The sequence below is a fragment of the Haliaeetus albicilla genome, chromosome 3 (genome assembly GCF_947461875.1).
Source record: "Haliaeetus albicilla chromosome 3, bHalAlb1.1, whole genome shotgun sequence".
Lineage (NCBI taxonomy): Eukaryota > Metazoa > Chordata > Aves > Accipitriformes > Accipitridae > Haliaeetus > Haliaeetus albicilla.
In genome coordinates, this window is record NC_091485.1 from 34,164,139 (window position 1) to 34,180,950 (window position 16,812).

Here is a 16,812-nt window from a genome sequence, read left to right on the forward strand (position 1 = left end):
CCATCTGTTCGGTCGATGAGAAAAAACGTGATTGACAGGTGCCAGTGACCTAAGACAGACATCTCCATTTGGTGCTTCCTGCAGAGTATAACTACATCCTGAGTTGCTTTTTCCTTCAAGTTGTAAATGAAAAACATTCACTCTGAGGTGATAAAATATGTTTCATGATTGTTACAGCCTGTTTCTCTGACATGCATCCAACCACTATGTACCTGTCTTCCTCCTTTTCAACTCACTAAAACCTATGAAGTCATAAATCTAATCTCTAAGCTGGCACGATGCTGAGGGGATGAGGGACTGCAGATATCTGAGGGCAGATAATCCTGTTTGTCTCCAGAACTGTGGAGGCTGCAGGAAGAACTGGCAGGCTGCAAGAGGCCCTGACATTTGCCCATCAGTGTAAGGACGAGCCATCTCTATGTTGTTGTCATTTAGCCCGATGTCTGGGATTTGGTTTTGTTTCATCGTTAAATAAAAGTGGTGCTTTTCCAAGAAAGGTCACTGTAAAATTGGATTCAGGAACAGCCTTTTTATTTCTCGATGTGGAGGCAAGTTTTGCTCTACTTCAGGACTCACAGCTACCATGCAGACAACTGTCAAGCAAAGGAGACCCTCCAAAATGAAGATGAAGAGGATATTAAAGCAGCACAGTGGATTTTCAAGGTAAGACAAAATCCAGTGTTATCCAAATGTCCTGGAGGAGGGGGAAAATGGTATATCTGGAAGGAAGGCAGAAAGAAAGTGTTAATGTTATGTATAACAGCCCTAGACTATTTGTCACCAAGACATCGGTATTCATGTAGTTTTCCTTTATTCCTGAGCCTCATCCTCTGCCCTCTGTTCCTCGGTGTGTTGCAACCACAGTGACAGAGGAGGTGGTGATCCGCCTTCCTGTTAAGTGTCTGCTTTCAAACAACATATTAAGCACATCCATCTAACTCATAAAAATGATTCATACTTTGTGAAGCTAATCTGTGGTTAAAAGGGTGAGGAAAAACATGTTGCTTCATGGTATTTAGACACTGAGGCAGTCTGCATTTTTTACTGATGCTACTACCTCAGATTATTTTTATTGGTAGCTAACAAAAGAAGGTATCACAAAGAAATCAAACACAGCATAATACTAAAATCTATTAGGGTGTTACAGTAAATCCCCTTTAGTGAACCTGCAGAGCTGAACCATTTTCCTTAATTAAAAACAACAGTCATGTATCCTCTAGATTTTGTCAAAAGCCTGAAAGCTGCCTGAGGAGTGAACCAATGTTATTTATGGTGAGCAACACACTCCTGTGCAGCTCAACAGAGCAAGAGAGACAGGTGCAAGAAACCATATCTTATTAAAACTTTGGTGCAGAAGTGGTGCACCCTGGTGCATGGTAGCGAAGAGAACGTGATAGCAAAGTCACGCACTCTTGGAACCACAAAGTTTGGGGTTTTTTTCAGACTAATGTAGCGCCAGAGTGGAGAGGGACTAAGGCAGCCAGTCAAGGTTGTTGGCAGGGCTGGTAAAAGGCAAGACAGAGGAAGAAGCCAGTCCCCATTCCACATCTGCCCTACAGCCATTCACGTTAAAGCAAGAATTGGCTTCTCCATCCCATCTCCTTCGCCAATGCACTTCCGCTTCCAGGAGGCCATTTCATTTGAATTACAGGAATAGACTCATCAGAAATCCTAAATGACTTTCACTGCTTTTGCTGAGAGGAAATACTCAGCCTGCTTTGCCACTATCAGGAAACTGTTTCTGATAATGAACCAAGTACACTCCTTTCAGAATTTCATGTCATTCTATCTCATTATCTGTCCATTTAGCACATGAGCCTGGGGACTTCTTGGCCCTGTTGAAGGCAGAGGGGGTTTTGTCACAGGCACAATGACTCCTGAATTTAACTCTTGGTAGTCATAGCTTCTGAAACCCATATACTGAGTTCTTTACAGCTCATGTCCCCAGTCATTTCTCATTTAGCCATCCTTTTATTCATCCCAGGTGAATAGTTCCTTTCAACTTGGTGATCGCTTTTATGGCTCTCACCTGAAATTGTAGTTTGTTGCCAAGTCTCTGAGAACATAGTGCACAGGACTGAGTCAGGGACCTTACAGAGGACAACTTATTATTTCTCTGCTCTGCAAAGGGATTTATCTACAGAGGGACCTAAATGACACTGCAAGGCTCAGGCCCGCTTACCGTCCACAGTCCCTTAAACACCAGCGCTGCCAGCTTCCCTTCTCCCACTGGCTATCTGTCCCATTTACTTTGTTCTGTGCTTATGTTTCTAAATGCTGCAGCTCTGCTGGTGTAGCTCTCATCTCTCATAGCAGGGACAGCCCAGGAGATGCTCTGTAACCACTTCATGAGCTCAGGCTGAGGTGAAATTGCTGTCATGTGGAAGCTCTTGTGTGAGGCTACATGCTCTGGGGGAACATGTCTCCAGAACTTCATAAAGCATATCAGCAAATGATCCTTCCACATATGTAATGTAAGCAATGTTACTAGTAGTTAATGAGTCCACAAGGACTATGTTAGTGATAGGAAGTTAGAAAACTTACCCGTCTAGAAATATGTACAGCCCTAGGGCTGGGGAGCTAAAATAAATTGCAAGCTTTACTTCACATAGGAAAGAAATACTTTTCTTTTTTACTGATAGGGAGCCAAGGCACAGAGGATTTACATTATTTCGTAGTACTTAGGAAATCAGCTTGAAGTTTGTCACTTATACTCCCGGAATAGACAAGGTCACTTTTTTTTTTTTTTTTTCCGGTGGCATTGAAGCCTGCAGAAAGTTCAGATTCTTTCTGGTAAAATGTTTCTGTTTGTGACACCGGTTGCTGTAGACAAACTACATTCTTAGACCCATAATTTGTATGACTGACAGGGTCTTTGATCAGACTGATTCCCCAGCCCTCATAATTCCTGTGTTCCCTGCCACCTTAAATGAGGTTTTTAATTTGATGCTTCTGAATGTGAGCAGTGGCTGCTTATGAGAGCAAGTTGCCACATCTAATTCAACATGCCAAATAGTAAAAAAGTTGAAATAGTAAATAAGTTGGGATTTAAAAAAAAAACAAAAACAAACCCACATCTTTTAACAGAAGACTTGAATTAGGTTTATTTAGTCTTGAACATGCTTTCAAAAAGAAACTGAATTACAAGAGAAATGTTTTTAAGAAGTGGTAGGTAGAGTTTAAAGGCCTTTTAAATTCTCTTCATGACATTTAAATTAACTCAGTGAGTTGTTTATTTCTAATCTCCATTTGCATTGCTTAAAAAGCCTTTCCCTCTGACATGTTTGCATCTTGATTTATGAAAGCGTTAAAAAGCAGAAGTGAATAAACTGCTTTTTACCAGTCTCAACACAAAGATGCAAGGACTTAACCCAGAGCTAACACAGACACATTCTTGTGTGCTCCCAATGAGCTTTTTGCAAGTTAACAAAATAAACAACCCAGAAACATTACACTGCACAGGAAGATAGTGAGAGACTGCGAATATATCATGTTTTTTTCCTAATGACAGAATTTGGCCAAAGTCCTGTTACACAGAGCTCATTGCCATTACTTCCTCAGAAGAGGATGAGAGAGTTCTCCACAGAGATACCACATTGTAGTTCATATCCAGGTTGCATCTGGGTAGGACCTGTTTCACTTCTCTAACATAATTATGATTTCTAAGCATACAGGCTCCAGATTTGGTTGGGTTTACAGACAATAAATGACTGGGCAAGTGCAGGTAGGACAGCAGTGTCAGGGCTCTGAGGGCACTAGTAAGTGTTAATGGCCCTGAGCAGCCTCACCTGGGACCTCCACACTCACCGGTGGACCTAGCAGCCCTATATAAGCTCAGCCCTGAGGGCCTGTTCCTCGCCTGCTTGAGTTGTGCTGAGGGAGTGCTGGTCCTCAGCTGAGTGACAGCCATGCCCCAGTTGGTGATGGAGCCGCCTGGTTGAGACCTTAACCCCCCACCCTGGGTGGACTTCCTGGCTTGATCTTGGCTGTCTCTTGTCAGCGTGGGCTTGCCTGCTGGTTGTAGGACCTGATCTGAGGGGTTGACTTCCCCCTTGCTGTGATACTGCCTTATGATCTGGACCTTGCTTGGACCATCTCTATGTCTGTCCTGTTTGCCTTGCTCGAATGCTGCGGGATGGGCTGTGGGATCCCCTTGGCTTCCAACTCACCTTCCCTGAGGCAGAAGCCCTGTTCTTGCTGCTCTCTGGCAAGAAGAATCCTTTCCAGCTCCTGTTGAGATTTGCCTTACCTGTAAGGGTGTCCTTTCCTCTTTTTCCCAAGGCGTGGAGCAGAGAGGTGAAGAAAAGCATAGTGTTAAGTGAGAAGGTGTGTGCCAAGGAAAGGCAGAGAGCAAGTATTATTGCCTCCTTAAACGTCAGTCTGTAGGCTGAGGCCTAAAGATACCCTGCTTATACCAGCACTGCCTTTCTGCTTGCCAAGTCCTACCTGTTTGTGTTCTGTGTGGGAGACCAGGCAGAAACTGAGATGGCCACAAGCATGCTGTCTGGAGGAGCAGCCCAGGGGAAGTACAGCATCCTTTTTCCTTCATCTAGCTAATCTCAGCTCTGCAGAAATCCTTTGGGTTTGGAGATGTCAAACATTATTCCATGAACTGCGTGTAACGTGGAAGTTGCTCGTGACCATGCATAGCTCATCTAAATTATTCAGCAACTGCTGTGAATCATGATTTGTTTGTTAAAATAGGGATACATTCACAAACAACTCCAGAAAGGTCAAAAATCAAAGCTGTTATTTGCAAAGGGCAACATGCAAGTTGAATGTTTGCACTGCTTTGCCAAGTACTCTAGTGTCTTCAGGTGATGAGTGCTGTCAGTCATTAATTACTATTACTGTCAACAGTCCCTCTGAAGTCTCATATTGTCTTTATCCTTTGTAAGAGTAGGAAAAGTCCTGATATTAGTAAATATACTTACCCTCTTCAGTCAGTATAATCTCTCCCAAGTACATTTTCACATCAGGAGTGTTTATTTGGGGAAGTCTGTTTTTCATACTTAGTCACGGTAGCATTTGTATGTCTTAAAGCTTGTGATTGTTTCATAGGGTGTTAGGAACAAACCAAGCAGTAACTTATATCAAGAACACATTCCTTCTGTTCTTTTGAACAGGTGTTAGTTAAATAGGCTGAAACATAGTTTAATAGTCACGTTATCTAATTCTTGTGTTTGAAATGGGCAGCTAACATTCTTCATATTTGCAAAATAGTTATCCTTACACAGCAGATGTAAAATTTGAGACACGTTTGATGCTCTGTTTTATTCAGGAGCAAGGTTTCAAAGGAAGACAGAATTCTGGGAGAGAAACAGGAGTATTACAGGGTATTTAGGACCACCAGATTAGGAGCCTCTAGTCTTTTTGACAACTTCTTTGATAATACAGTATACTTTTAGGTAGAGAAAAGAGTGGGTATTTTGCTGAATAGTTATAGATTAAGATAATGAGGTAAAAGCATATGCAGTTGGTTTTAAAGGTAAGCACAATTATTTCTAGGACAAGCTGGAGAACATTATCTCTCTGTGGTCTTCTGTGCTGTTTTTTCGATATGTATCCTTTAAAACAAGGGTTTATCTTGTCCCTGAAGTGTTTTTACTAGTTAAGAAAGGGCTACTCCTGCATATTTTTACAGACTGTCCCAATCCCTTTGAGACCTGCAGTGTCCAGCAAAATATTGGTGCATGTCTTGTCAGCAGACCTATTAGGAGGGTTAAGGCCTGTCAGCCCCCAACCCTGCAAGAGGGGTCAGGCAGAAACTGAAAGTGGTTTCTCTTGTTTGCCAGATAATTCCTCCAAGGAAAAACTTGTTTCATTAATTGCTGCTTTCAGAAGTCACAAAGTACTCCTGGGGCACGGGAGGCAGTATTTCAGGGTTGGTCCATACCCAGGTCTTCAGCACTTCTCAGGGTCAGGTCATCCACGCTGTGAAAAAGACTGTACTAGTCATTTGGGGGGTTAGAGTCCTCCCTTTCAGCTGGTCATCTGAAGTGGGGGATCTGTTAGCTTAACTATAGTACTTATAACTATGGTAAAGACATTTCATATTCAAACGATTTACGTTCGTCAGGGTACAAATCTGCTGGTCAGGTAAAGCTCCTACAGTTTTCTGTATTGGGTGAGGGAAGCAAAACAAACCAGTAAGATGAAAGTAAAAAGTACAGGACTGGAATCAAAAAGAAACATTAATAACTATTACATAATTACTCTCATAGCTAAAAACAGCCTGATCCACAACAGGCCGTGGTCACCCCAGTGACCAGCATCACTGCGTGCTGCATTTAAGTGTGCTGGTGTCCCCTAGAGCCCACGTATCTGCATATGTATGAGCATAATTGAGTACATAAGGGTAGGATTCAGCAAGCCACCATTCTGGAGAGGTGACCACCAGCAGAAACACCAAATGACATTAGCGGTAGGCCTGTCATTTCATTTGTGGATCACAGACCCAGACGCACTCATGAAATTAGGCCTCCCCGTCCTGACACAGGACAGAGGAGTGCTTTCTCATTTGACAGCCCAGCGCTTACTGCTGTTGCCCAAATTATGGGAAGTCCAGGTTCAAAACCTTCCCTTGAGGTGACTTGAAACCACACGCACCAGAAGAATAACCTAACTACTTACTGCAATGTGTCTGTGAGAAGGATAGCAGGGGTCCCTTCTGTCCCTTGTGTTGAAATCATTCTTTGTGGTATAATGATTTAATATTCCTTGTAGAGAGAGGGTGGTGACGCTTTACTGTGTTTAAGGCACTTACCATGCAAGGGTCTGAGATTCAATAAGAAATACTTCCATTTTCCTTTATAACAGGTGTTCAGTGAGGCCCAGACCAAAATCCACAGGGAGGTCCCTTGCAGCTAGGCGGGAAAGTCGTCCTCCTTCCCCTCGATCTGGTTAGCCAGGTCCGAGCCAGGGACAGCGCTTCTGAAAGCTGAGGCTGACAGACCGCCTCCAGTGGCTAGGCCACCAGTCTGGGACATCAGCCCATGCAAATCCAGAGTGGAAGAAGGATCTGAGCCTGTATCTCCAGCAAACATGCCAATAGCAACATTCGGACATGTAGGTCTGGGGGTGGGAGCTGGGTGGTACCTGGGGCTGTGGCTCCCAGATGAAGGGTGATGCACATACAGTGCCAAATCAGTCCCATAACTTCCTTTGAAAGACGCAGCATAAATGCTCTTTCCTGCCATTGGGAGTTTCCTCTGTCCCCATGAGGCAGCTTCCCATGCAGTATGTCGGCAGTTTTTGGATGGCATGTTTACATACCAGCTCTGTCCATGCAGGATGAGGCAGCAGGCGCTGGGTGCCCAATTCAGCCCTGTGGGTCCTGCTGGGAGCTGTGGAGGAGCACAGTGTGCTGTGAACGGGGCACCTTTTAGGAGGCCTAGCCCTGAAAGACAGGCAGCAAGCCACTGGCTTAGCTAGTATCAGTGGATAGGACTCATTTTTACCACTTGCTTGCTACAACCGGGCAGTCTTGCAGAGACCTTTCTTGTTTGGTTTGGGGTTTTCTTCTCCTCATGTCTCCTCTGAATGTCCGTAGTATACTAGACTGCTCCAGGCAGCTCAAACCATTAAATATAGCTCCTTTAAAAAATAGTATGTTTTAATCTTTAGCATCATACATGAATGTAAGAACAGATGAACGTGGCTTATGCAGGAATTATTCCATCAGGCAGAAAAAGTTGCTTGTTTTTTCACTGTGCAGGTGGTTGAAGAGTGGGATAGGTTGCCCAGAGAGGTTGTGAAGTCTCCTTCCTCAAACGTATTCAAACCCTGCTCAGCACAGTCCTAGGAAGCCTGAGAGCAGGAGGCTGGACTAGATGATCTGCAGAGGCCCCTTCCAACCTGTTCTGTGAAACAAAGAGCTCTTCACAGTGTCTTTCTTTTTAAGCTGTTCTGTAATTACATGGCATAATATTTTTTTAATTCATAAAAGATTTTTCTTTTGCATCCAGAAACACTCTTCTGAGAATAGCTAGCCGTATTGCTCAGCGTTGTCTATGAGCCAATAATAGCTGCACAGACAGCAATCAGAGGGCATTCTTTCGTAAAAGTTGTCAAAATAATAATGTACTACACATTAATGGGTGGGTTACTTGCATATTAATGGTGTGCAAATATTCTAGTCCTCAGAGATAATTTGTATTAATTTGCAATAATGTTTTTGCAATTTAGTGATTTATATATTTTACCTTTGAAATAGCCCTAAAACTTCCTTTTTAGCTGTGCACCTTTGAAATGGAAAAATGCAAAATCCTGGGCTGATTAGGATATTACTGTCAGACAGAATTTAATGGATACAAAAACCAGAAGATAAACTGTTTTTATACTACTTCTGAAAATTTTTCAGTAAAACGATCCTAGACTGACCTGAGTTACAGAGACCGTTGTTGCTAATATAAGATGACCTTCTTCAAGTGGAACAAAATGCCATGCTGGTTAATAAATAACCCACTCAGCCTAAATCTAAATCAACTAATTTGAGATATGGGTAACTTCAGATTTACAAATATATTAATTTAGGATATTCTTCCACCAGCAAGAATCAACAGTTTAGATAAAGGATGCTGGGGAAAAACAACATTTCTCTGGAAAACCATGGAGGCCTTCTTAAAAAGGCATCTAGCTTGTATGTCTGTGAGTCAGGAGGAATTGACCTTTACTCCATGATATGTCTCTCACACCCAGACTGATGAAAGTAAATGATTTCAGTAAAATACAAAACTAAAATGAAGTACCTTTGTGCATCGCCAGCCGCAGAGTGACAAGACATAATGCAGTTGGTGTTGCTCTGATTTATGGTTTCTCCTAGAGGCCATCATGTGGTAAAGATCACCTGAGCACAGTGCTCCCACCACACCCTGCTTTATTTCCAATACTCCTCATGTTCAACTGAAAGAGGAATTGTGGTGTGGGGTTTTTTTCAGCTCAGATTTTACAGGGTTTTCTGAGTGCCAGAGGAATCCCTAAGTGCCAGAATTAAGTGGTGCCCAGGTTGCACATATCGGCCAGTCCACGCTAATTAGCAAATCCTTCCAGTGATGTGAGGTGCAGTATCATTGAAGGCAGTTCTGGGTGGAAGCTCGAAAGTGTCATCTGACCTTGGCTGCTAGGATCAACCATCCTCAAGCCCTTCCTGGCATGGGTTTACCTTGCCTGCTCTTTAAAACCTCACTAACACAGACTCCACAGTCTAGGCACCCTGCTCCAGTGCTTCACCATCCTACCATTAAAACCCCATATTTAACATAAATACACCTGCCGGCTGTTTAAATCCATTACTCCTTGCTGTATATGTAGTGAGCATGAAGAGTAATTTACTCCTTCCCTTTGCCTGTTTGTATACAATGCATGCTACCTGATATGCATTTCTCGTGAGTGGTGCAAAGACACAAAAGTCATGAATCACACACATGCTTTTTCACAGCAATTTCTTTCCACAAAAAATTCAAAGACTCTTGGGGAAAATAAATGTTTCTTTCAAGCCATTTAGAGGTTACTCAGTCCTACATTTTGCTAGCCCCTTCCGTGCAATAATAGGACAGCTTTTTACTCCCATTTATTTGCATCTCTTTATAAATCAGCTTCATCCAGTCAAAAGAAAGATGCAGAAAGAGATCGGAATATCCTACCACAGACATCTTGATTTCAAAGCCCAGCTCCAGGTTGCTAGGTGACAGCTAGGCACATCTTCCTGAGAGCAGGTCAAAGCCAAAGCCCCACCAAGCCAGGAAAGGCAAGGGAGAGACCATCGCTCTTCTCCCAGAGGCCACACAGGGGATGAAAGCACCTTGTTTATGTACAATGTACGCAACTGTATGTTTCATCACAAGCATTAAAACTTAACACTGAGGCAGGCAGAATGCTATTTTTTCCATCAGCCTCATCCAAAAGGTGTGCTGAAAGGTAATGCTTGGGAAATGGCAAGGATCTGTGAGCAGGTGAACTGGTGAAGCCTGGCCCGCAGTGGGTCTGTGCCTGCTCACTGACCGATTTTGATGTCTGAGAAGGATTTCCCACAGCCCATCCCTGTGCTGGGTGCTGATTCCAATGAAGCTTTCAGGACTCAGATGTTGAGATCTTTAACTTAACAGATCTTCCTTCGGTCTACCACTAGATGTGGTTGGAAACAGCTCAGGAGGCTAATTGTCCTCAATATTATACTTGTAGTGTTATTCTCAAAATAAAGCTAATCTAAAATACCATATCAACTGTAAAAAAAGGTAAGAACAGACTGCAACAAACCAGGAGCTGCCCAGTGATGCCATCCAAGCAGCAGCTGATGATCTTACAAAATGTCACATCTGTTTTCCCGGTTCACTGTTGCAAGCGCTTAATTATGCTCACAAGAAAGATGAAAATTATTCTCAAGAGTCTAGAGATTTCAGGTGTAGGCTGAGGAATTCATACAGAAAAAGGGGAAGGGCTCAACTTTGTTCCATTATTCATTTATTTCCATTTGTGAACACAGCCTAATTTCAGGAAGTAGCTGTGATTTTTTTCCTGTGACATCTTGTGTGATTTACTTCAGGACTCGATAAAGAAGAGAACAGTTCTTACAGTTCTGTTGACTTCACTGTTTCCTTTGAGAGTAATCAAGTTAAGAGCAAAACCAGTGGATCAGACAGACCAAGACAGGATAAAATATTTGTTCTTGAACTGCATAACAACTGGCATTCATTATGAGAGGTAGGAGGATTACAATATTTAAAGCATTCATTTTCTTGCATTGCAGTGCTGGATTTTCTAAACCCCATAGTCTTCTCTTTTTTATTACCAAACTGATTTGTTTAAACACAAGCATTCTTCTGGGAGAGAGGTCTTTGGAGAAGAGAATCTCCTTTTAGGGATTCCTTGCCAATACTGGAGTTTAGTATCACAAATAAGCTTTGGCACTCACGCCCTTTGTGCCTTTTAGTACTTGGAATTTGTGCTCAGATTTGCGCAGGTGCTCAGACTGCACCAGGGAAGTGGCTGAGTTGCTCCTCTCTGGCCCTTTGTCCTGTTTTTTTAATTTGCAAATTCTTGCTCCATTTACTCATCCCCATTACCGAGAATTTTGCATGTCAATAAATGGGACATCTATAACATCTCTATATAATATGGGCTCTAAATAAGAGGATTAAAGGGTGTTTCTTGGTTTACATCCAGATCTTCTGGACTATTTGGCATGGAGTAGCTGGATAGTCCTCCAGTCAGAAGACTGATAAAGTGAGTCACAGCCTTAAATGCCAGCAATATTTCTTCAAACTAGCATTTCTTTATGTTCACTGAAATTTTTTATTCTGAATGATAGTTCCTATTTTTATGACAGACTAGCCTTCCTCACTGCACTGTGTTTATTCTGTTCATACAGATTCTGTGCAGATAAATGCATGCGCTTCATTTAAGTACAAGAATAGCATCTGCTTGAATGGTTTACCTGACCAACAGTGGCATGCTCAGACTATAAAATTGTTTCAGACTCATAAAAAAGCTGTGCTCTCTCAAGTGTCATACTGGGTTGTAAGCAGACATACTTTAAACAGAAAGAAAAGCCAAACTCTACTTGTTTCTTACCAGCCTTTCCAAATTATCAAGAGAAGTAAGTTAAAGGTATTAAATCAGATCAAAGAAAGTATAGGCTATTGCAGGCAGGACACCTTCAGTCCCACTTCGTCTTTTCTGTGTTCAGTCAGGAGGTAGGTTTGAAATGAACTGCAGAAAGGAAATTGGGAGGAACGTTTCATCTGCCCAGGAGGAGGACATGTTCTTTCAAAACAGTAGTGTAACAGAGGGAAACCCCCACAAGTGTGGTCTGTTAATGAGCTGGTTTGAACAACGATGCATAAAGGTGGGATATAAAAACAGGTTTGTCCAAATTTCTACCCATCTGGACTGATGTTCTCCCTCTCTCAGGACACTTCTAGAACTGCAGCAAAGTGCAGTTCCTTTCCAATTGCAGGGAAACATGCCAGACAGCTCTGGAGTGGCCAGAGGAAAAGGTCCAGCCTGCAGAAAGGAGTGCCAGGCTCTGTAAGCACCAGACAGGAGAAATGTGGTTTCACAGGAACACATCCAGTGCCTTCCCCAAAAGCTCAGTAACTCTGAGCTTTCTCTTTTTTTCTTTTTCTTGAGGTCCTCTGTATCTATAACCTGTAACTTGGTATCTGTGGTGTCAAGGGAGACCTGGGAACTGATACCATTTGTAAGTCTGCTCCTAAGCCTAAAGCAAGCATGACATTTAGCCAGTAATTTGTGCTGTCTGCAATCACAGTCCCTCTAATCCAGGCATGCACTCCTATATGGGTAAGATCACATAAGGCATCTCTGAAAGAAAGATTAGTAAGAGATTCTGCAGGGAAGCCCCAGGCCTTTCTGCTCACTTCCATGGGACCCTCTACATAACAGGGATAACCTGACCTCTCTAAATCAGTATTGTACAGTTCCATTGATAATTTAGTACGCTGGGGTGGATATCACCTGAAGTTTTCCCATTTCCCAAATATGTTCACGCCTTCTCCTCACTGTCTTTCTTATGAGATCAGCTCCTTTTCCTTCCACCATCATTCAAAGATCTTTTAAAGGTGCTGGAGAAATACTGCTGGTCACCACCTCAAACTAGTCTGGAATGAGACAAATACAGAATTTGCTCTTCATGCCAGCATCTATCAGCCTAAAACATTCTCGTTTCTGATACTATTCTTTTTAACCTCATAGTCTTCAGCTGTCTCTCCTTGCCTGCTCTTTATTCTTTTATTCTTATTTTTCAAAGGAATTATAGTGCATTTTAGCTCTGATGTCTTTTCATGTTCCCTGCCACAGCCTGTGAGTGAGTTATATTTTTCTCCCATCAGCCTTTTAACATGGCTGCATAATTGCCCCAATTCCTCCACATTTTTTAAGGTCCAAAAAATCTGATCAAAAGTCAATCACAGAAGTCACAGTGGCTTCCTCGGGAGTCTTGTCAAGATGGAATATTACTGTGCAGCCACATTGTGCAACCAGGTTTTTGGATACACTTTGAACGACGCTGAAACCTTGAGCTGTTTGGGAACATTGGTTCCAAATTGCCCCATTAAGCTTCCTTTCTGTATCAGCTCTGGAATATAACTACAGACTACTTTCTATACCTGAAAATTGCGGTCTTGTCAGTTTTGGATTCTTCTTTAATTTATTTATATTTTTTTAGTTTCCAAGCACCTGTGTGGTAAGGATCCTGTGTAATAATTAGGTTATGTGTGACCCAGAATATCAGGAATATTCCTGCAGGTCATGGTTGGATAGGTACCTCTTGAGTGACATTGATACTATAAAGATATTTCTCCTTTGCTAATAATGAAAAGAGGAAAGTATTTGTGCCTTCGGTTTTAGTTCATTTAATTTCCATTGTGGGCAGAGGATCCCTAATAGCACAAGGAGGAATATCGCTTTGGCACTAATGCTCAACTCTTGAGTTTCCCCGTTCAAACTGTAGGTGCACAGTGACACCTTCTGGAAGGTTGTAATGAGAGTTACTGAGCACCTTCCATCATCTTGAAACTCACAATTTTTATGCAGAGAAGCTAGTCTTTTTCTGGTCAACAGTTTGCCCAGATCTTTGGTACAGGTTCTCTGATGTCATTGGGACATACACTAACAGAACATTGTTGTGATGGGAGAATTTTTTTTTTTTTAATCAACCCAAACCTGTAGGGTTTTTTAATGATTCCAAATAATTCGAAGGTTGGGGGCGGGGGGGGGGGGGGGGGTTAGAGGATAGAATTAGAGATGTATGTTAACCTCGTGATTTAAAAAAAAAATGTAGATGGCATTACATTTTCAACTATTTATTGACATACAGAAGGTGAGAGGGTCAGACAGAATATAGTGAGTCTTCAATTTGCCAAACGTGGCAAATGAAAGACACAGTTTCTCAATGCAGTCACACTTCAGCAAAGGGTTCATTTTTTTTTTTAAATGTGTCATATTGCAATTTCTAATTAGACCTTCTTTGCCCAAGCTGCCGGCTTCCTGGGTAGTCTGTCAATCTGCCAGAAACTCTGAGTCACCAAGGATTTTAAGCACACAAGTTGTGCCACAGAACTCCATCTGAGGGCTCACGAACCCCACGGTGCCTGCATGCATCAGCTGGACTGGGGCCAGAATGGGGAGCAGAGCCCTCGCCGAGATGACGCTGGTGCTCTAAAACCCAGCATTCGGTCCTGTTACTGGAAAACATCTCCTTATTGCTAATACTTAGTTCCATCTCAAATATTAATTCTCTTTAAGCTTCCTCTTCCTTGGAAGTAACAAAGATGTGATATGTAGGAGTGGAAAAGAAACAGGGTTGTGAGTGGAGACAGCAGAGGCTAATTTCCAGACTTCCTGAGACTTTGGAGTAGAGGCTGACTGACATAAATACTGAGGCTGAGAGTTTTGGCAGAACATACATCTGGGATTGGCCAATGCTCAGAAAGTACATCACCCTAGAAAATAACCTTACGGTGCTGAAATAATTAGCAAAGTACTAGGCAGAGCCATCAATAGCAAACAATTCTGGCTACACTGAGATCTAAGCCAAGTCTAACCATTATGAGAACATTTCAAGCATTAGTCCTAACATAATGCAATCACAGGTTGTAGCATGGGACTTTGAGAAAACTTAATCCTTCAGCAAAAGACTAAGAGAAACCCTATGCTCTACCTATGTGCTACTGAACCGTTACATTTTGACAGTATGAATGACATGGCATTGGGAGGAAATTCCCCCTGTGACTTTCACACTTGCGCTTACTCAAAATAAATTCTACTGGCGAATTAATGCATTGCTATTAACGTTGATGAAAAATCAACAACTAACAGGCATACCTGCATGTGGGATAAGTTTGTTAATGCTCTGTGGACCCATGCAGAACTATGGTTAGTTTTACATGTTTGAAGATTCCGGTTTATTCTGCCTCCCATCAACACTGAACCTACATCTTCTATTTGAAATTAATTGCTAACAGATCCATTAAGTTAAGTTACTTACACCTGTAAGGAACTGATGTTGAAAGAATATACATATTTAAAAGTTCAACAAAGCTGTTTCCCATAATATCACTGGCATTATGTTCACTTCAAAATATGGTTACTTAAAATGCATCTTTTTAAAGCGTATGTGTATATATTTTACATTTTAAATTTTTATTAAGGAATAAGATAAAGCAAATACTAGAATACTGCTGATATATAAAGAAAATCTAAGTTCAGCTAAAGACCCTGGAGACTCATTTTACTTCAGAAAATATCTCCTTTCCCAGAAAAGCCTATCAGTCTTCAAAGTGATTTGTAACAAGTGCACTTTCCTGCCAATGAAAATAGTCAAAAATGGATTCTTACTTTCTGTTTGAATTGCTCCCTAATTCACTATGAATCAGCTCCATTCAATGGTCTAGAAACTCTCTATTTAACAACTGAGGTGAGCAGGAAACACTAAAATAGACTAGTACCCATAAGCCACCATACAAATGTGTATGACCTCTCCTTGGGCAAGGAGCGGGAGTTCAGATGTGAGGCCCAGCAATCTGTCCTAACACCTTAAAGCAAAACAGGCCCCAAAAGAGCTAGTATGTGCATTATGTCACCCATCGAAGTGTGACTGCAAGAATGTTGGAGTACAATGTTATTAAAATACAGATACATGTTCTATATTGCCTTTCTTATAACCTGTTCTTAACATGTTAAATGAGAACAAATTAAAAAAAAAGCTGCTATACAAGTTTTCAGTAGTAATAAAATAATAATAGTAGTAGTAATAACAACAACAATAACAAGTTTCTTCATTTCCACAAAGGCAAAACTAGGAAAATATATTAACTGGGACAAGTCTGCAGAAAAGAGAGGCTGGAGTCAAAACATACGAAGGGACAATATTAAATAGCAAGGACACCCTCAGATAAAGCCATTCCTTTCTGATGTAGAATAGAAGAAAACTACTGCGTGCAGGATAGACTTCCCTCCTAAAAGTTTATCAATAACTTATGTAGACTTAATGCGAAATGTTCAGGAAAGTCTAGTAAAGAGATTTTTTTTATTTTCTAATGCCTTACATTCTAGCAGCTAATATCAATATTGAAATTGAATCCTGATTTAATATTTACCTTGTACGTTACAAACAAAGGTGCCACTACATGGGATAATTTTATTAAATACACAGTTCATGCGTAAACACTCCATTTTTCATAAGGTATTTTTTGGAATAGAACCAAGACCCAGGCCCAATACTCCCATGCCTAACTAGATTGTGAAGTTGTTCACATGTTAGTTTCTCTCTGTCCTACTGAACTTGAATGAACCTGTACAAAGTAGGGCAGCAGTGGGGACTAAGAGTACAATCACAGACATGCATGTGCAGAGCAAGCTACTCTGATGACTGAGGGCATTTTCCTTCACACATGAGGAATGCATGCTCAAATTCCTTTTAGGCAGAGGAAGGGGTTCAGTCTGTGTCTCTCAGCTCTTAAAGTCCCTCAGCTTTAAACCCTGTTTCAACAAAGTTCAAGCATTCGTTTTTTGCAGTTCTGCATATTATTCAGACATCAGCCTGCATCCATTATTCAGGGAGGAAGGAGAAGAAGATGCCTATTTTACCAATTTTGAGGGGACTTTAAGTCTCCAAGGCGCTCAGCGGTTTCAGGATTTGGGTGGTTGTGCAGCTATGCAATGATGCAGATGTACCTGTCTTACAGAGCTAGGTAGAGTAGTCTACAAACATCAAGCGCTGGAAGAGACTCAGCTCAGGTGGCTTTTTTTGTCTAACACCATTCATGCTAGGGAGCATGACTACCATCTTTTTAT

General features: G+C 41.7%; 1 protein-coding gene across 2 annotated transcripts in view; it reads left to right on the forward strand.

Annotated features, from left to right (window-relative positions):
• Positions 1-255: 255 nt before the first annotated feature.
• The window catches only part of RGS20 (regulator of G protein signaling 20), a 40,692-nt gene continuing 24,135 nt past the window's right edge, over positions 256-16,812 (forward strand). Inside the window, exon 1 of one of the 2 annotated variants that reach the window (XM_069779336.1) lies at positions 256-663. In XM_069779336.1, coding sequence (XP_069635437.1) covers positions 541-663 — 123 coding nt within the window. In that variant the 5' untranslated portion in view covers positions 256-540. The remainder of the gene's footprint in view (positions 664-16,812) is intronic. The other variant, XM_069779337.1, reaches the window with a different exon arrangement.